At 45.2% G+C, this 25306-nt stretch overlaps 1 protein-coding gene across 3 annotated transcripts in view; it reads left to right on the plus strand.

The window, feature by feature from the left end:
* Positions 1–25306, plus strand: part of TMEM214 (transmembrane protein 214) — a 268669-nt gene that overhangs the window by 84104 nt on the left and 159259 nt on the right. For all 3 annotated transcript variants that reach the window (XM_033938430.1, XM_033938429.1, XM_033938428.1), the window contains exons 5-6: positions 16746–16828; positions 18338–18443. In XM_033938430.1, the coding sequence (XP_033794321.1) occupies positions 16746–16828; positions 18338–18443 (189 nt within the window). The remainder of the gene's footprint in view (positions 1–16745; positions 16829–18337; positions 18444–25306) is intronic.

Raw genomic sequence — 25306 nt, forward strand, 5'->3', positions numbered from 1 at the left:
AGGGAGAAATATTATGGTGGAAAGGGAACAGTGGGACAGATTGAAATGGATGCAAGAGGCAGAAATGTTGAACATAGTGGTGAAGGGAATGGAGGGAGAGATGTGGCATGGTGCTGGAGAAGGGTGATAGAAGGAGAAATGTTGGGCATGGGACTGGTGGGCAGCGGTGAAAGATGAGAAAGGGATAAATGCTGGACCATGGTAGGAGGAACCAATGGAAAGCAACAGAAGAATTTACAGAAGATGGGAAAGCGGAAAAAAGAAACTGGGACCAACTTTATGGAAAAATAAGTCTCCAGACAACAAAGGTAAAAAACGGAATTTATTGACTAAAATATGTTAGCTTTGGGAAATGTATATAGCAGATGTCTTTGTATTGTATTCAAAAGAAAAAGAAATGCATTTCTGTTTTTATGTCTACAGTGTTGAAGTACTTGCTGACCCTTGCTGTGGCTAGTGGGGATCCCCAAGTACCGCCAGCAGAGGACCTCCTTTAGAGATGGCCAGAACTCCCCTCCACCAAGCACAGCAGTCGCTGGCAACATCCATGAGCCACTGAGGTGCCAACATCTGTGACTCAGGGACGCTACTGCTGCCTGCCAAGCTTGGCAAAAGGGACCCCCCCGGCCAACTGCAAAGGAAGTCCTCAGCTGACAGCTTGGGGGTTCTCATCAGCTGAGTACTTATATTTTATATTTACATTAGAGGCTCTGGTAGAAACCCGTTTACGAAGTATGTATTCTTCCCAATTAATATTTCCAAATTAATAAGGTGTCTTTGCTTATTTGTAAATGGGTCTCTACCAGAGCCTTTAATTCAGTAGCATAATTAAATGAAATAACTATTTCTGAAGCTTATAGGGGCGGGGACTGGTGGGGACGGAGGGATTCCTCACGGGGATGGGTGGGATTTCTGTCCCCGCACAACTCTCTATGCTGAACTAGAGAAAGAGATGTTCAGCTTGCAGGGCTTTGTTTATAAATTTTTATCACCACAACTCATATACTACTTATCCTAAAGCAAAAAGAAAATAAATAAATATAATTTTTTTTCTACCTTTGTAGTCTGGTTTCTGCTTTCCTCATCTTCTCATTCAATTCCTTCCATCCACTGTCTGTCTTGTCTCTGCATCTTCCATTTGCTCTGTTACTGTGCCTTTCCCTGCACCCCTCCCCCCTAAATTGGCCTGGCACCCATCTTCTTCCCTCCGCTCCCCCCCATAGTCTGGCATCTCTCTCTTCTTCCCTGCCAGCATCTTCTCCCCACTCTCTGTTCCCCATTTCCCTTCAGTGTCTTCTCCCAACTCTGTCTTCCCCATTTCCCTTCAGCGTCTGTTCCTACCCATCACCTTTCCACAGTTCCCTTCAGCGTCTGTTCCTCTCCACCCCACTTTCCTCCTCCCTGCCCCTTACCTTTGTGGTGCTTTCACCCCCCCCCCCTGCAGCCATGGCTCCTGCTGCCAGATAGGTCAATCTGCCTCTGACCCTGGTATCTCATCAAAATCCATATCTAGTTCCCCAGGGGACCCAGCTTGAGCAAGATAGAGTCCAAGGTTGTAGGTCTGCACTCCTTCTTCCCCATCAAAAACCACCCTGCGCTGTTGGCAACAATAGACAATGAGAAAGGAGTAAAGGAAGGGGAGAAAGAAAGTGTTCAACAATTTTAATTTAATCATTTTCTGTCTTCGTTACATGATTCTCCCCCATGGCTACACAAAGGGAGGTAAATAATATATGTAAAATAATATATGTGTGTAAAGACTTCAGTGTGGAATCTCTTTGCTACATGATTCTCCCCCATGACTACACAAAATTCCTCCTGCATAGATGTCACTGCTATACAATTTTGCCATATAAAATATTTCCTTGCGCTTTCACCCCCCCCCCCCCCCCGCAGCGGGAACACCTCTTAGACGCTTCCGCCATGCACACCCCCCCCCCTCCCTGGACAACAGGGAGGGGGTATATTTATCTATTTTTGTATAGTTGTTCCTGAGGTGACATTGCATAAAGTAATCTGCCTTGACCTCTTTGAAAACCCGCGGAATATAAATGATAATTAACATTTTCTCTGTGTACAGTGTGCTTTGTGTTTTTTTAAATTTTACTGTTGGTAGATCATTTTGACTTGATCATTTTAAAAGTAGCTCGCAAGCCCAAAATGTATGGACACCCCTGCTCTAATGTATATATAAAATATAAATACCATATTTTTCACTCCATAGGACGCACCTAACCATAAGACATTTAGAGGAGGAAAACCCAAGAAAAAATATTCTGAACCAAATTGTGCCTCTAAACCCAGCCCCCTAGAAAAATAGACAAATATACTGCAGCAGACAGATTTTGATCACTAAATTGAAATCCTACCTTTGTTGTCTGGTGATTTTTGGTTGCACTAGATTAGGGGTAGGCAATTCCGGTCCTCGAGAGCCGGAGCCAGGTCAGGTTTTCAGGATATCCACAATAAATATGCATGAGATAGATTTGCATCTCAAGGAGGCAGTGCATGCAAATCCATCTCAGACATATTCATTGTGGATATCCTTTAAACCTGACCTGACTCCGGCTCTCGAGGACTGGAATTGCCTACTCCTACACTAGATAGTTCTTTCTTTCTTTACTTTCCTTTCTTACTTCCTTAGGCCCAACAATTGTCTCTTTCTATTCTTGACCTCCCTCCTTTCTTCCCGAGTTCTTGACCCCTCCCCCTCACTACCATCCTCCCTCCTACACTGAAGCCTGCATGCCTTCCTCCCTGCGACGCCAATTCCTCCTCCCTGGTCCGCCACTCGCCCACTGCTGCTGCAACTCTACGAAGCCTTCCTTCCTCCCTGCCATGCCGATTCTTCCTCCCTGGTCCACCAACAGACATTGCCACCACTGCAGAACGACCCCTCCGAGCTCCACCACCCCTCCCTCCCCTGGAACCAGACTTTTTGCAGGCACCATAAGGAGCACAAAAAAAAACCCTGGTAAACCCCAACCTACCAACACCCCACTACCCCAAATAACCAGAGGCTCACCTCCCAGGCCATACACCAGTGCCACTACACACCCGCACCAAGCTACCCCCCCCTTTGAACACACACATACCCCTGAACTTGCCACAGAAATGATCCTCAAGGCCCCACCCCAGGAACTGCAGCACTTCCCACCTTTCAGGAGCCAGAAGATCCCTCCAAAGACCAAAAGCTGGCTCCTCTGACCAAAACGAGGCTCCTGCACTTCTGGACCGCAGAGCACACCCGATTGTTGGCAACGGCTAACTTCTGCTGCTGACTCCTGCTTCTGACAGGGCAAAGTGGCTGCTGACTCCTGCGCACAACTCCATGAAGGGCCGGCGGCTTGCAATCGGGCCCACAAGCCTTCTTCTGATGTCGGAGATAAGGTCTGGGCCAGCAATTGGCTGGCCTGGACCTTCTCTCCGATGGGAACTGACATCGGGGCAAGACTTGTGGGCCCGATTGCACACCACCGGACCTTCTCTTCCTTCCTGCAACGGTGAGCAAGTTAGAGGGTGGCGAGGGGCGACGAGCAGCAACAGAATGCCGGGGAGGGGGGCACTGAGTTGTATTCGCTCCATAAGATGCACCTCCTTTTTGGGGGTGGAAAAAGTGCATCTCATGGAGCAAAAAATACGGTACTCTGCTGATGAGGACCCCCAAGCTGAGGACTTCCTCTGCAGTTGGCGGGGTTCCTTTTGCCAAGCTTGGCAGGCAGCAGTAGCATCCCTGAGTCACAGATGTTGGCACCTCAGTGGGTCATGGATGCTGCCAGCGACTGCTGTGCTTGGTAGAAGGACGTTCTGGCCATCTCTAGAGGAGGTCCTCTGCTAACGGTGCTTGGAGATCCCCACCAGCCACAGCAAGGGTCAGCAAGTACTTCAACACTGTAGAAATAAAACCAGAAATGCATTTCCTTTTCTTTTGAATACAATACAAAGACATACATTTTCCAAAACTAATATATTTTATTTAATAAATTCCGATTTTTACCATTGTTGTCTGGAAACTTATTTTTCCATCAAGTTGGTCCCAGTTTCTTTTTTCTGCTTTCCCATCTTCTGTAAATTCTTCTGTTGCTGTCCATGTATCACTTTCTCATCCCCCGGACCATGTGCAACATCTTTTGCCCCTGCCCACCAGCCCCATGCCTAACATTTCTCCTTCTATCACCCCTCTCCAACACCATGCCACATTTCTCCCTCCATTCCATTCACTATGTCCAACATTCCTCCCTCTTGCATCCCTTTCAATCTGTCCCGCTGTTCCCTTTCCACTACATCATTTCTCCCTCTCATCTTTCTCTCGCACTGAGATGGACTCGGATAGATGTAGACTGAAGTCCCGAATGTGATAAGTGAAGTAAATCATCCAAAACAGAAGCCAAGGAGGTAGACATTGGTTCCATATGGCGAGTGAAACACCAAGCAGAAAATTAGTCCATTTCTGGCCTTAACACTGCCGAGTGGACGGCTTTCTGGAAGCTACCAAAATATCTTGTACAGACTGAGAGAACTGCCACATGCGGCCCGCCAGGTACTATTTTGAGGCCCTCAGTATGTTTATCATAATCACAAAAGTAAAATAAAACAGTTTCTTGATCATATGTTCTCTAGCTATAAATTACAATATTATTATTAAGACTTAGCTAAAAGGAAATATTTATAAACTATAAAGAGTTTTACCTCATAAAAAATAGCCATTTCTTTAATAAGGCAGTAACTATTTTTTTCTGAGGCCCTCCAAGTACCTACAAATCCAAAATGTGGCCCTGCAAAGGGTTTGAGTTTGAGACCACTGGTATAGAGTCTGTTAGGTTGAAAGGTACCAAGCTGTTAATTGTAGAGACTGCAGGTTGGGATGTAGCGAGGATCCTTGACTCTGAGTAAGCAGAGAGGTAAAAACTGGTAGAAGCAGAGGCTCCCTGGTGCTGTGTTGAAGTAGAAGGGAGAACCATGGTTGTCTGGGCCACTGAGGAGCTATCAGAATCATGGTGGCATGTTCTGTCTTGAGTTTGACAAGAGTCTTGAGAATCAGGGAATGGAGGGAAGGCATAGAGAAAATGACCCGTCCAATCCAGGAGAAAAGCATCTGTCTCGAGACGCTGGGGTGAGTATATTCGAGAGCAGAACTGAGGCAGCTTGTTGTTGAGGGGAGACGCAAAGAGGTCTATCTGAGGGGTCCCCCATTGAGCAAACACCTGACGTAGAGGCGAGGAATTGAGTGTCCATTCATGAGGTTGCAGAAGACGACTCAATTTGTCCGCCAGATAGTTGTGCTGACTTTGAATATATGCAGCTCTGAGAAAGATGTTCTGATGGATTGCCCAATCCCACAGCTTCAGAGCTTCTTGCCAAAGGGAGTGAGATCCCATACCTCCCTGTTTGTTGACATAATACATGGCGACTTGGTTGTCCATCCAGACAAGAACTACATTGTCGTGAAGAAGGTGTTGAAAAGCTTTGAGAGCAATTAAAATCGTTCTGAGTTCCAACAGATTGATGTGACAAAGACGGTCTGCAGGAGTCAAATGACCTTGGGTACGGAGTCCGTCGAGATGGGCTCCCCATGCATAGGTTGACGAGTCTGTTGTGAAAAACTTCTGATGAGGGAGATTGTGGAACAGCAAACCTCTGGAAAGATTGGAAGAGAGCATCCACCTGTGGAGAGTCTGCTTCAACAAAGGAGTTACTGTAATTTGTTGAGAAAGCGGGTCAGTAGCTTGTTGCCACTGAGATGCCAGGGTCCACTGAGGTATGCAAAGGTGAAGTCTGGCAATAGGAGTCACATGAACTGTAGAAGCCATGAGACCGAGCAGAGCCATCATTTGTCTTGCTGAATTTTGATGTGAGATGAGACACTTGATGGCAAAGGCGAATGAGGGTATCCCGATGTGGTGGAGGTAGAAACGCTCTGAGCTGGACAGTGTCTAGAGTGGCCTCAATGAATTGGAGAGACTGAGATGGGGTCAGCTGGGATTTTGGAAAGTTGACTTCAAACCCCAGACTTTGGAGGAACATAATAGTCTGTTGGGTCGCAGCAATAACCCCTTGTTTAGAGGGGGCCTTGATAAGCCAGTCGTCCAGGTATGGAAAAACTTGAAGATCCTGGGCACGGAGGGCTGCAGCCACCACCACCAGACATTTCATGAAGACTCTAGGGGATGAGGCGAGTCCGAAAGGAAGAACTCTGTATTGTAGACGAAGATTCCCCACCCTGAATCGAAGATATTTGCAAGAGGCTGGATGAATCGGGATATGAGTGTAAGCCTCTTTGAGATCCAGAGAGCATAGCCAATCTCCCTGATCCATCAGGGAATATAAGGTTGGTAAACATAGCATCCGAAACTTCTCTTTGACTAGAAATTTGTTGAGGGCTCTGAGGTACAGAATGAGTCGCAAATCCCCCGTCTTCTTTGGGACTAGGAAATAACGGGAATAAAAGCCCATGTCCCGTTGGTTTAGAGGTACCTCCTCGACAGCTCGAAGGCGAAGAAGAACCTGAGCTTTCTGAAGAAGAAGGGGAAGTTGCGATGAATTGGAAGGACACTCTCTTGGAGGGTGATCTGGAGGCCCTTTAAGAAAGTGAAGTGAGTATCCTCCCTGAAGGTTGGTGAGAACCCAGAGATCTGAGGTGATCATCTCCCACTGGTGATAAAATTGGTGAAGACGACCTCCTATGGGCAGAAGAGAATTTTGCTGCAGGGAGGTTGGCATGCTCAGACTGGGAATGTCAAAAAGACTGAGCTGGTTTAGTTGCAACAGGAGTCTGGGCCTTCTGCTGTCATTGTTGTGGAGGCCTTCTAGGTGGAGGCCTGGAGAAAGCTGGTGTCGTTTTCTGGGGATAACGACGCGGTGGTTGCTTGTATGGTTGAGCAGGAGGAGTCTTAGGCTTCAGCCGAATCAAGGAAGCAAAAGAGCGCTCATGTTCAGATAGGCGCTTTGTAGCAGCTTCGATAGAATTATCAAAGAGGTCATTTCCCTGGCAAGGCAAGTTCATTAGACGGTCCTGCAGATTGGGATCCATATAAACAATGCGGAGCCAGGCAAGACGGTGCATGGCTACTGCAACGGCCGAAACTATACAAGAGAGCTCAAAAGCATCATATGTGGCTTGCAGCATGAAGAGGCGAAGTTGAGACAGTTCTGTTGATCTGTTTGAATTCTGGAAGACTTTGTTTCTCAAGAGCCGGGAAGAATTTAGGCAGTAATTTGAGGAAATGGTTAAAATAAGCCATGAAAATGTAGTTATAATTGAGAATTCTGTTAGCCATCATGGAATTCTGGTATAATCTGCAGCCAAACTTGTCCATGGTACGGCCCTCCCTACCTGGAGGAACCACAGCGTAAAGCTTAGATGGATGAGCTTTCTTTAAAGAAGATTCCACCACCAAAGACTGATGGGATAATTGAGATTTCTCGAAGCCTTTGCAAGGTACTGTGCGATACCTGGATTCCAGCTTAGATGGAATAGCTGTGATGGAATAAGTAGTTTCCATATTCCTTAAGAAAGTTTGCTTCAATACTGGAGTCATAGGAAGCCTCAAGGTCTCCTTGGGTGGATGAGGCAACTCCATGTCTGCCAAGTACTCAGGTGTATACTTGGAATCAGTCCAGGTATGGAAAAACTTGAAGATCCTGGGCACGGAGGGCTGTAGCCACCACCACCAGACATTTCATGAAGACTCTAGGGGATGAGGCGAGTCCGAAAGGAAGAACTCTGTATTGTAGACGAAGATTCCCCACCCTGAATCGAAGATATTTGCAAGAGGCTGGATGAATCGGGATATGAGTGTAAGCCTCTTTGAGATCCAGAGAGCATAGCCAATCTCCCTGATCCATCAGGGAATATAAGGTTGGTAAACATAGCATCCGAAACTTCTCTTTGACTAGAAATTTGTTGAGGGCTCTGAGGTACAGAATGAGTCGCAAATCCCCCGTCTTCTTTGGGACTAGGAAATAACGGGAATAAAAGCCCATGTCCCGTTGGTTTAGAGGTACCTCCTCGACAGCTCGAAGGCGAAGAAGAGCCTGAGCTTTCTGAAGAAGAAGGGGAAGTTGCGATGAATTGGAAGGACACTCTCTTGGAGGGTGATCTGGAGGCCCTTTAAGAAAGTGAAGTGAGTATCCTCCCTGAAGGTTGGTGAGAACCCAGAGATCTGAGGTGATCATCTCCCACTGGTGATAAAATTGGTGAAGACGACCTCCTATGGGCAGAAGAGAATTTTGCTGCAGGGAGGTTGGCATGCTCAGACTGGGAATGTCAAAAAGACTGAGCTGGTTTAGTTGCAACAGGAGTCTGGGCCTTCTGCTGTCATTGTTGTGGAGGCCTTCTAGGTGGAGGCCTGGAGAAAGCTGGTGTCGTTTTCTGGGGATAACGACGCGGTGGTTGCTTGTATGGTTGAGCAGGAGGAGTCTTAGGCTTCAGCCGAATCAAGGAAGCAAAAGAGCGCTCATGTTCAGATAGGCGCTTTGTAGCAGCTTCGATAGAATTATCAAAGAGGTCATTTCCTTGGCAAGGCAAGTTCATTAGACGGTCCTGCAGATTGGGATCCATATAAACAATGCGGAGCCAGGCAAGACGGTGCATGGCTACTGCAACGGCCGAAACTATACAAGAGAGCTCAAAAGCATCATATGTGGCTTGCAGCATGAAGAGGCGAAGTTGAGACAGTTCTGTTGATCTGTTTGAATTCTGGAAGACTTTGTTTCTCAAGAGCCGGGAAGAATTTAGGCAGTAATTTGAGGAAATGGTTAAAATAAGCCATGAAAATGTAGTTATAATTGAGAATTCTGTTAGCCATCATGGAATTCTGGTATAATCTGCAGCCAAACTTGTCCATGGTACGGCCCTCCCTACCTGGAGGAACCACAGCGTAAAGCTTAGATGGATGAGCTTTCTTTAAAGAAGATTCCACCACCAAAGACTGATGGGATAATTGAGATTTCTCGAAGCCTTTGCAAGGTACTGTGCGATACCTGGATTCCAGCTTAGATGGAATAGCTGTGATGGAATAAGTAGTTTCCATATTCCTTAAGAAAGTTTGCTTCAATACTGGAGTCATAGGAAGCCTCAAGGTCTCCTTGGGTGGATGAGGCAACTCCATGTCTGCCAAGTACTCAGGTGTATACTTGGAATCAGAGTGGAGATCCAGTTGAAGAGCTTTTCCCATGTCGAAGACGAACCTAGCAAAAGAGGCAGACTTCGAGGTTGAGGCATCTTCAGGAGAAGGAGTGCAAGACCGAGGAACTACTGAGTAGGAGGGAGAAGCCTCTCTGGAATACTGATAAAGAGGCTCAGAGTCCAAGCACACAGTGATTGAGGAAGCTGCACTATCTGCGTGAGGAGGAGTCAGTGAATGTTTGTGCTTCAAAACCCTCGATGGTGAAGTTCCTGGGGTTCGAGGAACAGATTGAGTCGAGGCAGGAGGAGAAGGCACCCTCAGAGGCGGTCTCGATGGAGGAGTCCTCGACCTCGATGGACTTCGAGGAGAAGCAGCCGGTGTAATAGCTTTGCGAGACTTATGTTTAGATTTGGAAGAAGTCTCAGTAGCCTTGGATAAACGAGGCATCCAGAGAAGGCGAAGGTTTCTGTTGTAGAGATGTCTCCTGAGGAAGTTTGGAAGCGAGATGCTTCAAATGCCTCAAGTGATGCTTCGGTCGAGGTGGAGGAGACTGTGTCCGAGGAGTAGGTGAAGAGTCACTGGATGAGAACTGGCGAGACTTCCGAGGCTTGCCTCTAGGTGCTTCCATCAGGGTCTCAGACTGCCGCTCAGGCTGGCTCACAGGAAGCAAGGTCGAGGACGGAAGGAGTTGAGCCATGACCGAGGAAATCTGCGTGGGCAGAATGGCTTTTAACATGTCCTCGAACATGGGCACTGAGACAAAAGGATCAGGTCTCGAAGGTGCAGCAGTGCACTCCAAGGAGGGCGACCTCGAGGTTGAGTATTCCCGATGCTTGGAGGCACACTTAGCTGGAAGTCTAGTCGAAGCAGGTAGGCCGGCAGATATGGCCTGGGATGCCTGTGACTCTGGAGGCTTCTTAGGAGTAGTACCTGAAGGAGAGACAGGAGACTTACCCGTCGATCTTCAGAGGAGCTGCCGCTGAGGCCTTCGAGGCCGAAGGAGTCGAGGTCAAGGCCTTGGTGGAGGCAGAAGCTGGAGTTGAGGTCGAGGCCGTCCCCGAAGCTGAAGTCGAGACCTTGTCAGTCAGCTGGTCCATCGTGCCAAAAAGTTGAAGGAGCTTGGCACAGCGCTGACGAAGGATCCGAGGTTGGAGGGTAGCACATTGCAAACAAGCGTCTGAACAATATTCGGGACCCAGACAAACAATACACTGACTATGAGGATCGGTGATTGAAAGGGTCTTGTTGCACTGGCTACACTTTTTGAACCTGGTTAGAGGCCAGGACATAGAAAAAACGAAGCCCGACGTACCGATCGAGGTAAGCGGCCAGGCCTAGGCCATAAGGCCGCTGCCGGAAGAAAAAGAAAAAAATAAGTGGCTTTTTTAAAAAAAAAAATATTATATAAGAAAGAAAATAACAATGAAAAGCGAGCACAGCGACTGATAAAATAAAAGCCGTGGTGAGAGAAGGCAACGAAGGCTGCAGAGCTGAAAGAAGAGGACTTCTGGGCTCCGCAGAAAACGTTGAACTGAGGTTCCTCACAAGAGACGCGAGCCCTAACTCGGGCGGGAAGGCACTCGCGCATGCGAAGTGCAGCACTCGGAAGCTCTTACAAAGATCTTCAAGCAAGTTTGCTTTCGAGGCTGTCCACTGAGGGGCTCCGTCGGTGACGTTACCCACTGTTGAGAATATGCTGCCTGCTTGTCCCTGGATAAAAATAGTACTGCCCTTTGGCCATAAGACATATAAATCTGGAATATATGAAAACCACAGAGGATGCAGTGACAAAAACAGGTAAATGCAAATAATGTAAAAATGTGAGAAAACAAAAATGGAAGGCTGCTAATAATTTCAAGATCTAAAAGAACAGCTGGTAGCGTCAAGATACAAAATGAGGACTATGTGAAGTTAAATGTTGAGACTAAAAAGAACCAAACTAAAAACTTGCAAATATATTTTTTAAAAAACCTGCGAATATAAGAACTGTCTTAAATATCTGAAAAATAATGAACATACACCGAAGACAAAACTAGGAAATATAGAAGGCTTGCTCCCAAAAATCAATAAAAAGTTAAACTACATTATTTGAACTTTGTTGGGAAAGCTAATGTGCAAATGAGGGCCTGCTGTAGCTATGAGGACCACGTGATTGCGGATACGCTGTGTTAAAAGTTAGGATCCTGTATTTTAAACAAAATATCTTGTTGAAGAAAGTTAAATAAGGTCTATAGAACTGCTTGGGTGCCTGTGTATACTCCTGAAAAGTGAACGCTAAGCTGTAATGCTGGATATGAGCACAACGTAGGCGCAAGCAGTGATGTAAAGTGACATCAGGGAGCAGCTGAGAAAACTATAGTACTGAGAAAAGCGGCAGTATAATGCAGTAATAGAAGTGGATTCTAGCCTTGGATGAATTGAAAATACTCGTGATAATAAAAGATGAAAAATGTGATGTGGCAGTGAAGAGACTAAGGGGTCCTTTTACAAAGGCGCGGTAGCGGTTTAACGCGCAGAATACCGCGCGTTAAACCGCCTTCTACACTAGTACCCAACGCCTTCATTGATGAGGCGTTAGGATTTTAGGCTGCCGCAGGGGTTAGCGTGTGATGAAATGTCTGACACGCTAACCCCGGTAGCGCGCCTTCATAAAAGGAGCCCTAAATATAAAAACAATAACCAAAAAAAAAAAAAAAAGTTAAGATATGTGACAAAGCATACTGAATGGCAATATATACTCGAGCTCATACATATCTTTAAGTAACAATCTCATGTTTGACCTAACCATGGTAAAACATTGAAAATCATGAAAAACCCGCATTAAAAACCATCCTGAGTAAAACATGAGGATATGAAATTAATACACAAAGTAGAACTAATTTACATTAAAAATATCAAACAAAATTAGCAAGATAAATGTCTTGCATAGCCTAATCCTGAGTGCTGCTAAGCAAAATTACTCGCAAGTATGTAAAAATTAAACATATACACTCAAAATGAATAAGTATCATATAAACATAATCTGAATAAGGCATGGCAGTGTAATACCTGCATACATGATATGACCATTAGAACACATAATCCAATTGAATAAATCGCATCAAAAACACTACATTGAGAGCTTATGGATGAAATTGAGCCTATGGGGCTTATAATTAAAAAAATAAAAAAAACCCACAAAAAAGTCTAAAAAGTGGCCTAAATAGATACTTGGACAATCAAAAAGCCTGATAGTCCAAGCACCCCTAACCAAAGCTGGTTTTAGACATATCTAAAACTAGCTTAGGCCTTTCCCATGCCTCTAAACCAGAGGTAGGGAACTCCGGTCCTCGAGAGCCGTATTCCAGTCAGGTTTTCAGGATTTCCCCAATGAATATGCATGCGATCTATTTGCATGCACTGCTTTCAATGCATATTCATTGGAGAAATCCTGAAAACCCGACTGGAATACGGCTCTTGAAGACCGGAGTTCCCTACCCTTGCTCTAAACGCATAGTGCGAAAAGAGGCGTTTTTAGTGGAGGGGAAATAACGGGAGGTAGGCCAACCTACACTTAGTCGTACAACAAATATAACCAAACCTTTTAACAGGTTGCCTAGTCGGCACTTATACATTTTGACTTAGACCAAGTCAAAACAGGTATAAGTGCTGAAAAAGGGGCCGCTGAGTTGATAGCGGCGGCCGCGATTAGCTCAACGTCCCCGGCAACCTACCTACCCCCACCCAGCAACGATCGCAGCAAGAGATATGGCTCATCTGCCCTACCACGATAGCAATTGCCCACCCCCAGAACTGCGGCACTTCGGGGTGAGGATCCTGCCACGATCCTCACCCCGAAGTGCCGCATTCGGGGGGGGGGGGGCTATCGCTGTTGAGGCAAGAGAGAAAGCCAATCTGTCCTGCCGTGATCCACCCCCCTCCTCCCCCCCAGCAACGATCGGGGCAGGAGGGAGCCCAAGCCCTCCTGCCCTGGCGACCTACCTACCCCCCACCCCCACTAAAATACAGGCAGGAGGGATCCCAGGCCCTCCTGCCCCGACGCAGCACCCCCCCCCCCCCCGAACACCCGCCAACCCGTGAGACCCATCCGTGACCCCACCACGTACCTTAAGAACGTTGGTCGGATGGATGGGTCCCAAGCCCGTCCTTCCAGCTGGCCCGCCATCCTCAGAATGGCAGGCCCGATTGGCCCAGGCACCTCAATCCCCGCCCACAGGAGGGGCCTTGGGCGCCTGGGCCAACCGGACTTGGTCCAGTTGCCTTAGGCCCCGCCCACAGGAGGAGCTTAAGGCACATGGGTGCCAGACGTGGGGGGGCTGCCCGTATTTTAGTGGGGATAGGGGAGTTGCCGGCGCAGGAGGGCTTGGGCTCCCTCCTGCCCCAATCGTGTCGGGGAAGGTTGGGGTTCTTCGGCAGGATGGCTTGGGCTGAATCCCAGCACTTTTTTCACCGTGTTTTGCCTCTCCTTCAGGAACATACCCGGTCTCCCACCATGTTATTTGTGGTTTCACTATATTCACGATGGTTTTTAATAGAAAACAGCAAATAATATATGAAAAAGTTATTTGCAGTTTTTCTTTATTTGCGATTCTGTTAATCCCTTATCACAACAAATACGGAGGGAGAAGTGTAAGACAAATAAAAATAATACATTAAAACAAGGGTGAATAAAAAATTAATGGCAGCAGTTAAATTACACGATAACCGAAATAGAGCTAGCAAAAAGCATCATATACTTGGACATTGCCTGTTGGATAGTTTGTCCACACACAGTGCATAGCTTGGCCTTTAATTGTTGTAAAAACCACGATGTCAGAAACATGGGCACTCCATTGCAAGATTGCACCATCGAAGAACAGCATGCAGTAGTGTGCTTTCTTTGGGCAGAGGGGAGTGAAACCTATAAAAATTTGGATGTATGGATGTAACACCATAAATCAATGAAAGGTTTATGAGTGAGTAAAAAGGTTTAAAGTGGGAAGAACAGGTGTAACTGATGAAGATCATTCTGGTCGCCTCCTTGAGTAGAGAAGACTGATGGATAACGGTGTCTCAATTGGCTGCTTATTTGGATATCAGCTATGGAGCAGCATTTGCCTTAATGCATGATGACTTGGAATACAGGAAAGTCTGCACACGATAGGTTCCCAAACAGCTTACTGATCTATACAAGCAACAGTGTGTAGAAGTTAAGACCCAGTTCCTATAGACAGTATAAAGAACCACCGAGTATTCTGGAGAGAATTATCACCGGCGATGAGACATGGTGCATCACTGTGACCCAGAGAGCAAAGGATGAAATAAAGGAATCTGCTCATTTGGCTTCGGGAGCAACTGAAAAACTTCTCTGCAGGAATGCAGAAGCTAGTTGAACGATACAAATGTGTCATCTTGCATGGGGACTATGTGGAAAAGTTATATGTTCAATTGCTCAGTTACTTCTATTAAAGCCCATTATTAACCTAATATTTCTTTTTACTTTTTCTTCTTTTTTTAAAAAAATGTTTATTAGAAATTTTATATATAATAACAGCAAGCATAGTTACAATGCAAAGCACTAAGAAAGCATCACAAGAAAAATAACAAGGCCAGTCTCTGCCTACAAATACTTCTAAGTAGGCACAAGATAACATCATACAAAGTAGAAACTGGTGAATCCCTCCGACTTTACAACTGAAAACCAAACCAAAACCACTATATAAAACACCAATCCCTACCCCCCTCACCAAATCCACAGATCTATCAACAAAACCCCCACCCACCTCCCCACCCTGTTCACATGTATACCCCATGGGATGAACCCTTTGGTTTCTTCAGAGGACCCACCAAATACCTCACCTCCCATCCCCCACCCCCGGAATTATCAAAGGCACTGAAATATTTTATGCCAAATATGCTCTTGTTCAAAAAATCCTAAATGTTTAGCTGCCAGACGTTCCATCTGGGCCAATTTATTACACTTAAGTAACCATTTCTCCTTAGAAGGAACAACAGAGCGTTTCCTTCTTTTTACTTTTTCATCTTCATAAACTTAGCTTTTATGTGCTTTCATGTGCTCTACTTCCAGCCTCCAGTGGATGTGCACATGAAAGTACATAAAAGCTAAGTTTATGAAGATGAAAAAGTAAAAAGAAATATTAGGTTAATAATGGGTCACATACAGTAGAAGGATCAATGAGGAGTGCTGCCACGCTGAGTTATTGCTTGGGTGGTTTTCTGAAGATCCTGTTCAGAAGTGACTGTATAGTTTGCATTTGAGCGCTGAGATTTGGAAAAGTGTTTGTCCCTTTTGGACTTGACACTCTGGTCACTATTACCTTCCTGCAACATGCGTTGGAACTCCAGGCCCTTTCTTGTAGGGAACTGTTCCTCCATATCTCGAATACTGGGATTTCTCTGCATATGGTTACTTCTTCCTTCCGAAGGTAGTTTTAGATTTTCATGTTAATCAGGAAGTGTTTGCCTGTTTTTCAGCCTACTGGTTCCAGGATACAAAATCGCCCTTTGAAGAAACTTAATGTGCGCAGAGTTGTTCTTCGCTACCTGGAGGTCACTAACAACTTTTGTCTCTCTGACCCTCTGCTTGTGCTGATTCATTCTATTGGGAGGGGCACTCCTGCTTCCAAGGCCACAATTTCCAGATGGATCTTTAGGGCCATTTCATCAGCCTATATTATTTCTGGGGAAACAGTCTCCCGTTTCCGTCAAGGTGCATTCTACCGGGAGTATGCTGAAGCTAGAGCTGTCTCCCCTGAGGAGATCTGCAGGGCAGCAACATGGTCCTGTTTTACAGAGTGGATGTGATGGCAAGACAGACTCTGCCTTTGGGTCCTCGGCCTTACGAGCTGGTGCAGCAAGACCACCCTAGCTTTTTGGGGACTGCTTTTGTATGTCCCACTTGTCTAGAATGTCTCACCTACTGCACTGGAAAAAGAGATCATGTACTTAACCTGGTAAGCTCTCTTCAGGTAGATAGTTGAGACATTCTAGACTCCCACCTGTATTTCCTGCGCCTGCCTACTGTAGTCTGTTTGTGCTTTTCCAAGTTGTTTCTTGGATGCCTATCAGCACTTGGGAGCTGGGAAGAATACTGTATATTACATTACATTAGGTATTTCTAATCTGCCATTACCTTGCAGTTCAAGGCGGATATATGTTATCTTTTTCTATAGGAGTAGTTTCTAATCTCATTTGAGGCCCTTGTTGGCTGTTTGCAGTTGATGTTCTAATGCTACTTCTTGAGCAGAATGGTTGTTGTTGAACTTGATTGCCATAGGTGTGTCTACTTCATTTTTATTTAGTGGCTCTCGGTGCTAGGGTACTAACTGTATGTGGAGCTAAGGAGCCCAGTGAAGTACAGCAGAGGCACAGAGAAAAAGTCCGGAGTGGATTCCTTCTGTAGATGGCATGTGGCCATGGGGACACAACCCATCTGTCTAGAATGTCTCACCTATCTACTGGAAAAGAGTTTACCAGGATAAGTACATTAAAAAAAAATTAAGATTTTGAGTTTTGATATAATTGTACATAGTTAAAATCTGGCTATTATGTTTTGATTTGTGTATGTATATTTTAAAATTTAATTGAAGCAAATATTTTCCATAACTTATATTGCAGGAGAATCTCTACATGGGTATAGGATATGTATACAGGCTGTGCTGCTCGAAAGACCAAAAATTGCAACCATGAATGTGGGCAAAGTAAGTGACATGAAAACAAATATTTGAAGCTTAGCTGAAACCAGCAAGACGCATGCAGCGGCTTCATTATTCGTCCCTCTCACCTAGTCTGACCTAGTTCTTTTCTATCCCATCTGAACACTCTCTCCTTCCAATCCCCCGTCAGCTTACCCTCTTGCTCCCTTTCTTTTCCCCCTGTCCAGGTGCATACAAATTTCCTTGCCCCTCCCCCAAAGTATGCTTTTGCACCTCCCAAGCCCTCTCTGTCCCTTTTTTCCACCCTCAAGGTGCTTATTTCTTTCTCTTTTCTTCACACTCAGTCTTTTTATCTCACATGCTCCTATCACGCTGTAGGTCTTTTTGATTCCCATAGCACAGTAGTACCACAGCTTATCAGTTCTTGTGACCTGCATGGCATATTTGCTCCTACAACAGCTTTTTCGTTGCATCCACCATGTCTCTGTCCTTAGTTAGCTAGGTACATATAAACATAACACGTGCACACATTGCACTCCATTTACAGAGGACCACTTCCAGCCTCCAAGCAAATTTATTTATATCTATAAATAAACTTTAAAAGTAATCTCGCCTTGCTCTTGACTGGAGCCAGGTTTATATTTCAAGTTGCTATATGTTGGTGGGGGAGAAGGTGGATGATACTTCCTTACTCACCACACCACCATTGTTACTGCCCATATTTCCTTGCTTCCCCTCTCCTTACCTTACATCTGGGACTTCCACGTGCTTGGGTTTCCTATTACCGTGAAAATGTGAGAAGCAGGGGCATTCTGTAGGGTCCATCAGTTAAAAAGCAAGTGGGGCATACACTCATTTCACTTTCAGCTTGCTGCTACAGCCACTGGGAAAGCCAAGGCAGACTACATTCAGGTACCTATCAAAAGAGACAGTTGCCTATGTTTCTTCTATACCGTAATCTGATGACTTACAACAACACTTCCCATGGTTCCCAACAGACTACTTTCCCAAGCCCAAACTTGGTGAACTTAGATTACACTCAGGGCTAGCTGAAAAGATTATGGTCCCCCAGCCAGTTCCCACCTTCCTCCTCCGATGCTACTGTCCCACTGCTTCATAGGCCGGTGTCAGAGGAGGAAAATGCTGCACTTCCCTCCTCTGACACTGGCCTCCCTCATGGCAGCTGGCTTATGAAGCCTAACCCTGCCAGTACAGGGCAACAGCATCAGAAGAGGGAAGAGGGGAGAAGTGTTCAAGCCAGCAGGGTAACCTAACTTATGGACTGGTGGCATCATGGCCCTGGATGTTAGGTGCCCTTTAGCATCAGAACCTTGTGCTAGAGTCTCACATTGTCCATTGGTTAAGCTGGCCCTGGTTACATGGACAAACTACAAATACAAGCTATACTGGGTTATGTGACATCAGTCATAACACCCATCAGTGAGACTTAATATTATCTAACTTAATGTTATCTAACATTCATAGGTGTGTAACAATCATTTTTATTTTGGTTTTGTCCATTCATGTGTATTGCATATTAATATTCATTTGCAGTATCTGGAGCTGCTAAGATCTCAGCAAAGCAGGCCAATAAAATGCTTGACTGTAATGTGGGCACTGGGACAAGCTGGATTCACAGACCTTACTGAAGGACTCAAAGGTAAAGAACTTCAGTATGACACACAGTGAATATAATTTCTATAAAGGACCAAACTAATATAAACTAGAGAAGGTATGTTTGACATGAAATACCTTTTTTGTAATATTATGCAAGTAAGATTTTAAATAAAAGGGGTATTTTTGGGGGGAGGGGGGTTTCCAGCCCTCGGTTCATTTAAACCCTTCCCTCAAATGTTGCATTCTTCATCATCTCTCCAGACCGGCACAGCAACTAATGGGTAATAGGTCACCATGACCCTCAGCTGGAGACTGAGACACAAACGTTTTGGCTGTAGTATAATTGAGCTGTGCAGTCCCAAGTACAATCAGTCTGCTCTCAATCTCCAGCAGGTGGAGGTGGTAAGCCTGTGCAGTCTTCCCTGGATAGTATAGGGCTGTTGGATTTTGTTTAAATTGGCCTTCTTTAGCATCTCTCCAGACCAGTATAGTTCACTGATGGGTAATTCAGTGAGAAAGGAGGCAGAGGACTTGTTGGGGGGGGGACGATAAATTACCGCTATCCATAGAGGTAAAGGAATGAATAGGCAGACGGAGTGAACTTCAAATGAGGAAAGGCTGTGGGATAGAGGGAGAAGAGGTTAGAATTTGCAAGAAGGAGAGAAGAAGTTCAAAACCTCTGCTTCGACCAGTAGGACGAGGTGTATGGGAGAAGTGGTAGCCACCATGGGAGAGGGCAGCAGCTGCAGTGGAGTCCTCAGGACAAATCCATGTTTCAGTTAGACCAAACAAGTGGAGGGACTAGGAGATAGAGGTCATGAATGTAGGACAGGTTTTGTTTTTGAAGGCGGAATGAGCATTCCATAGGGTACATGAGAAAGGGAGAGAGGAGGATTGAAGGAGAAAATAAAAGCTTAACATCTACCAAACTAAGGTACACAATAAAGGATTAGAATTGGATCAGATGGCTAGCTACCGTCCAAGTTCTGTAGTACCATTTTATGAGAAGATATTGAAGAAGCTTTTCTTAAGACAGAAAAACGTGTTCAGTTGGTAGGATGTTTAGACCCATACCAATTTGGATTTAGTAAGTCTGTGTGGAACTTCTATTAAATCAGTGATGGAAATTTTGGGAGAAGGACTTGATCAACATGTCTCCTACTGTGTGGTCTATCTTGATGTTTCGGGGGCATTTGATACTGTCAATTTGGATTTATTGTTGTTGAAATTATCAAATCTTGGAATTTGTGGTGAAGTGTTATCTGGTTTTCATCATATTTACTGGGATGATCATTTACTATCCGTAATGGTCATTATCCCAGGACAAGCAGGCAGCATATTCTCATATGTGGGTGACATCATCCACGGAGCGGACAGCCTTGCAAGCAGACTTGCTTGTAAAACTTTAAGAAAGATTGCAACTACCGCGCATGCACGAGTGCCTTCCCGCCTGACGTAGGGCTCGTGTCTCTTCAGCATCTCCTCAGTTCTCAGTTTTCCGCCGACAAGCCACTCGTTTCAACGCTCTGTGCTAGACTTAGTTCTACTCGTGCCTTCTCTCACTGCGGCTCATGTATTTTTCTTTACAGGGTCGCTGTGTTTATTTGCGCGTTTCATATTTTAAAAAAAAATTTTTTTTCATAAGTTTCTTTTTCTTTGTGTCACGGCACGGTCTCATCCCGCGGGCCAGCGTGCGATCTCCCTCACTGACCCACACAAGTGGTATGTACAGTGTTTAGGACCTGACCATTGTCTGGAGCCATGTACCCGCTGTGCTATCCTTCAGCCTTGAGCCCTGAAACGTTGTCAAATTCAGGTAGACAAGCTCTTTGGTGGTATGGATAAGGCTTTGCCCTCGATTCCAGACCCGGCCTCAACCTCTACTCTGAACCCAGTAAAGTCTTCTACAGGCATTTCGCTTTTCACTTCAACCTCGCCCTTAATCAAACCTTTCTCGTTTGTAAAATCCTCATCTTCGGGAAAATCACCTAAATCTGCTCCTGAGGAGCCATTATCCTCACTGCCTCCTTCAGGTAAGGTAGCTAAGCCACCTTCTTCAGATATGCCACCTTTAGCACCGGTGGTTCTAAAGCTGTCTAAGAAATATGTCTCAAAATCCAGACCTCTTTCTTCGAGGTCGTCTTCCTCGGAGACTATAGCGCACCAAATGTATCAGATCCAGTGGACTCGGTGCCGCTTTTGAAGAATATGATAGAGACTATTCTGCATCAGGAGTTTGGTAACATGCTTGCCAAATTCACTCCTGTCTCGACTCAGCTTCCTGCAGTCCAGCCTAAGCACTCAGCAGTATTACAAGGAGTCCTTGGCAGTGCCTTGAGCTCAACCTAGTCACTCTATATAAGGAGTCGAGTCCTTAAGAGTGCCTTGAGAGGAGTCTGCACACACTGTACAAGGAGTCGAGTCCTTGGCAGTGCCTCTAGCTCAACCTAGTCGCTCTATACAAGGGGTTGAGTCCTTGGCAGTGCCTCAAGAGGAGTCTGCACACACTATACAAGGAGTCGAGTCCTTGGCAGTGCCTCAAGCTCAACCTAGTCGCTCTATATAAGGAGTCGAGTCCTTGGCAATGCCTCGAGCTCAACCTAGTTGCTCTATACAAGGAGCAGAGTCCTTTTTGGTATCTTGTCTTCGAACTTTGTCTACCAGTCCTTCCTATACACATAACGCGTTGCCCTTTTCGAGGCATAGAACGAGGACTCCTCGACATTCATCTTGATCACGAGACCGTGATTTGATTCCACATCATCAGTCAAGGCATTCACCAAGACCTCAGTCATCTTCTTGAGATAGGTCTTGTTTATCCAGGCATCAAGACTCATTGAGACCTCATACTCCTTTGACGAGAATGGTGAGGCTCTTGAGCAAGGGTCATTGACGCCATTTGTGAAAGCTTCAGGTTTGAAAATAATTATACATACAAAATGACACCAGCGCAAGGTTTTAAAATTATAACCAAGATTTATTGAATTATTGGTTCTATTTTTCCATTATTAGATCAAAAGAACAGCATAATTGCTTACGTTGCGCTCATGGGAGATCATCATCGTGACCAAAGGCTGGCCTTCTCACAATGGTCTCGTTTTTCTATCTCATTACATTCTATTATATAACTTTTGGTTTAGTGACATCATCAAGTTTGACGACCAATAACATTTCTATGGGTGGTCTTAAAGTTTAGACAAAGAAACATTCCTCCATGTTTAAAAGTTATACAAAGTTTTCAGAAAATTACTTTTGATTTCTGAATTAACATTATAACATTCAAGAGAATCTATAATTATTAACATGGTGCTGAGAAATTCTCAGCCGTAAAGGAAAAAACTCTTCCTAAGCTGACAGATTCAAATTGCATGGCCTTACACAGAAACCTTACTCTGGAGGAAGGGGGGGCAAATCCCCCTCTCCTCTCCCTGAAGCGTGGGCTTCCAATGCCACCCTTCTTCCTATTCTTGAGGCTGACTCTAATTACTTCCAGATGCTGCCTTAGGATTTTCCTTAGTGTTTCTTCAGGTTTAAAATATATAAAATATGTTTTTTCAAAGCAACACAGTCATACACTTCAATCCAATCATTCACTCTTTGCTTGGCCAAGCTTTCATTCATTCAATAAATCATAATTTTCATTCAAAACTACATCCAATTCAGTTTGAGACACGTTATATCTCAGTTTGGAATATGGAGTCTAATATGCTCTTCCTAACTGGCCTAAGCACATCTGTAATCAATTAGAACCACGAGGCTAAAGGCGGGAAGCTGAACAAAGAACCAGAGAGGACAAAGAACAGCAGGGAACCAAGATGGAGTTCTTAATATCTCTTTGCTTTACCTAATTTCCTCTATGATCTGGCTCAATAGCAAAGTACATAAAGAGAATATTATTATTCTTTTTCTTAATATTTATCTATAGTGTGTTTTTCTGGCCTTGGCTACATCTATATTCAGATTTTTATTCACCTGTTTTTCCGTACGCTTCTATTTGGGCGCGGTCCTTAACTAATACAGATGTTTGTCTAACTAGAATTACCCAGAATCATACGAAAAACTGGCCTTTTGTAGAAAAACGTCCACAAAAATACTGCACTATCACCCTAACATCCATTCCCATTTCCGTCCCATAACCAGCGCTGGCCACGAGCCACGACTCACTCTGCAACTGACAATCGAGTTCTTCTTCTGCGAGGTTCTCTTCACATTCCACAAGTGGGTCATCTTTGCCTCTGGACTCAGATATCATGTATCAATACTCCAGAGAGGCTTCACCTTCATTCCCTGCTATGAGAAGGACTTTGAGGAGTTCTCAATCACCTCCTCAATGAGGTCATTTCTCTTCAGACCAGGTATCCTTTACCAAGTTTCTTTCCAAAATGAGTAAAGATCTTAACATATCTTTAGAATCTGACTCAAAATACTCTAAGGAGTATCTGGAAGAGCTGGGAATGCCTCATCCTCCTAGAGATTCACTCAAATTATCCATCAATGGCATGCTTTCTCAAACTTTCAAGAGAAATCTTGAAACACCATATTCCGTTCCTGCTGTGTCAGCAAAGTTGGAATCTTGATATCGAATTGTTCACTGTAATGGATTTGACAAGTCTCAATTATCCCACCAATCTCTTCTTGTGGAATCTTCTTTAAAAAGAACCAACCCTGGCAAGGTTTATGCCACCGTCCCGCCTGGAAGAGAGGGCAGGACTGTGGACAAGTTTGGTTATCACCTGTATCAAAACTCACTCATGGCGATCCGAGTTATCTTAAGCATTTGGTTAACACCATGCCTGATTTCTTCAAATATCTTCCTCAACATAGACTTCCAGAGTTTCAACAACTTCACAATACTCTGGGGCAACTTTGCATGCATCTAGTTCAATCTTCATATGATGCGTTTGAACTGTCCTCTAGAGTCACTGCTTTTTCAGTGGTCATGCATCATCTTGCCTGGTATCGCACTGTGGACATAGACCCGAATCTCCAAGATTGCATGGCTAACATCCCATGCCAGGGTAATGACTTGTTTGATGACTATATTGAGGCAGCTACCAAGCGTTTATCTGAACATGAGAAGTCCTTTGCTTCCACCAAATCCAAAGCCTGCCACTGCCAAAGGTTTTAGGCCTGTTCCATCCTACCAGAGCGATTCTCTCAGAAGGCGACTTCTTATTCAAGGCCGCCTCTTAAGAAACAACAACAGCAGCAACAACATCAGCAAAAAACTCAGACTCCTGCTGCACCCAAGGCCTCTCAGTCTTTTTGACCATCTCACACAGAGCATAACCTCAGTAGTTCTACCTCTGCCCTTTCTTCTTCCCAAAGGGGGCCGTCTCCATCTCTATTATCATTGATGAGAACTCATTACATCCGACCTCTTGGTCCTCTCTATCATCAGGGAAGGTTACTCTCTTCATTTCATCCAGGTCCTCCAGATCTTCCTCCAAGAGAGTATCCTTCCAATCCTTCCCAGACCGCCCTTCTTCAGGAGGCTTAAGCTCTGCTTCGTCTCTATGCCATCGAGACAGTTCCTCTGGAACAGCAGAGCAGGGGGTTTTACTCCCGTTACTACCTAGTTCCGAAAAAGACGGGCGATCTGTGACCTATTTTGGATCTCAAAGCACTCAACAAATTGCTTGTCAGAGAAATTTTGGATGCTGTGTCTGGCATCCATGTATCCCCTCCTACATCAGAACGATTGGTTATGCTCTCTGGATCTCAAAGAGGCTTATACTCACATTCTCATTCATCCAGCCTCTCGCAAGTTCCTCAGATTTCGGGTGGGAAATCATTCATTTTCAATACAGAGTACTACCCGTCGGCCTGGTATCGTCTCCCAGAATCTTCACCAAGTGCCTAGTAGTGGTAGCAGCAGCTCTGCAAAACCATGGTCTTCAGGTTTTTCCATACCTGGATGAATGGCTCATCAAGGATTCAACATCTCGGGGGGTGGGGGATTCAACATCTTGGGGGTTATTGTAGCGATCCAACAGACTACTTGGTTCCTCCAAAGCTTGGGGTTCGAAATCAACTTCCCAAAATCCTAACTACAGCCCTCTCAGACTCTACAGTTCATTGGAGCTGTACTGGATACTGTGCAACTCAGAGCATTCCTTCCTCAGTAGCGTCAGGATGCTCTCATTCAACTTTGTCACCAAGTGTCATCCCTGACTTCACTTTCAGTGAGACACATGATGGTTCTAGGTAACATGGCCTCTACAGTTCACGTGACTACTTTTGCCAGACTTCACCTCAGAATTCCTCAGTGGACCCTGGCATCTCAGTGTGCACAGGCTTTAGAACCACTCTCTCAGCACATTACAGTGACTCCTTCGTTTAGATAGTCTCTCCACTGATGGATGCTCTCTTGCAATCTCTCCAGAGGTTTATTGTTTCAAATGCCCCTTCATCAGAAGGTCCTCATGACAGATTCCTCGACCTATGTTTGGGGGGCTCCTCTCGATGGTCTCCCTACTCAAGGCCATTGGTTTCAAGTTTATTAGGATTTTATATACCGCCTATCAAGGTTATCTAAGCAGTTTTTACAATCAGGTACTCAAGCATTTTCCCTATCTGTCCCGGTGGGCTCACAGTCTATCTAACGTACCTGGGGCTATGGAGGAATGAGTGACTTGCCTAGGGTCACAAGGAGCAGCGCAGGGTTTGAACCCACAACCCCAGGTTGCTGAGGCTGTAGATCCAACCATTGTGCCACACACTCCTCGTCAGTGTCGCATAAATCTGTTGGAACTCAGAGCAATCTTCAATGTTCTCAAAGCTTTTCAGCATCTCCATGCTCAAGTAGTCCTCATTCGGACAATCAAGTCACCATGTACTACATCAACAAGCAGGGAGGAACAGAACCTGTCCCTCTCTGACAGGAAGCTCAAAAGGTGTGGAATT

Source organism: Geotrypetes seraphini, chromosome 3 (genome assembly GCF_902459505.1).
Source record: "Geotrypetes seraphini chromosome 3, aGeoSer1.1, whole genome shotgun sequence".
Classification (NCBI taxonomy): domain Eukaryota; kingdom Metazoa; phylum Chordata; class Amphibia; order Gymnophiona; family Dermophiidae; genus Geotrypetes; species Geotrypetes seraphini.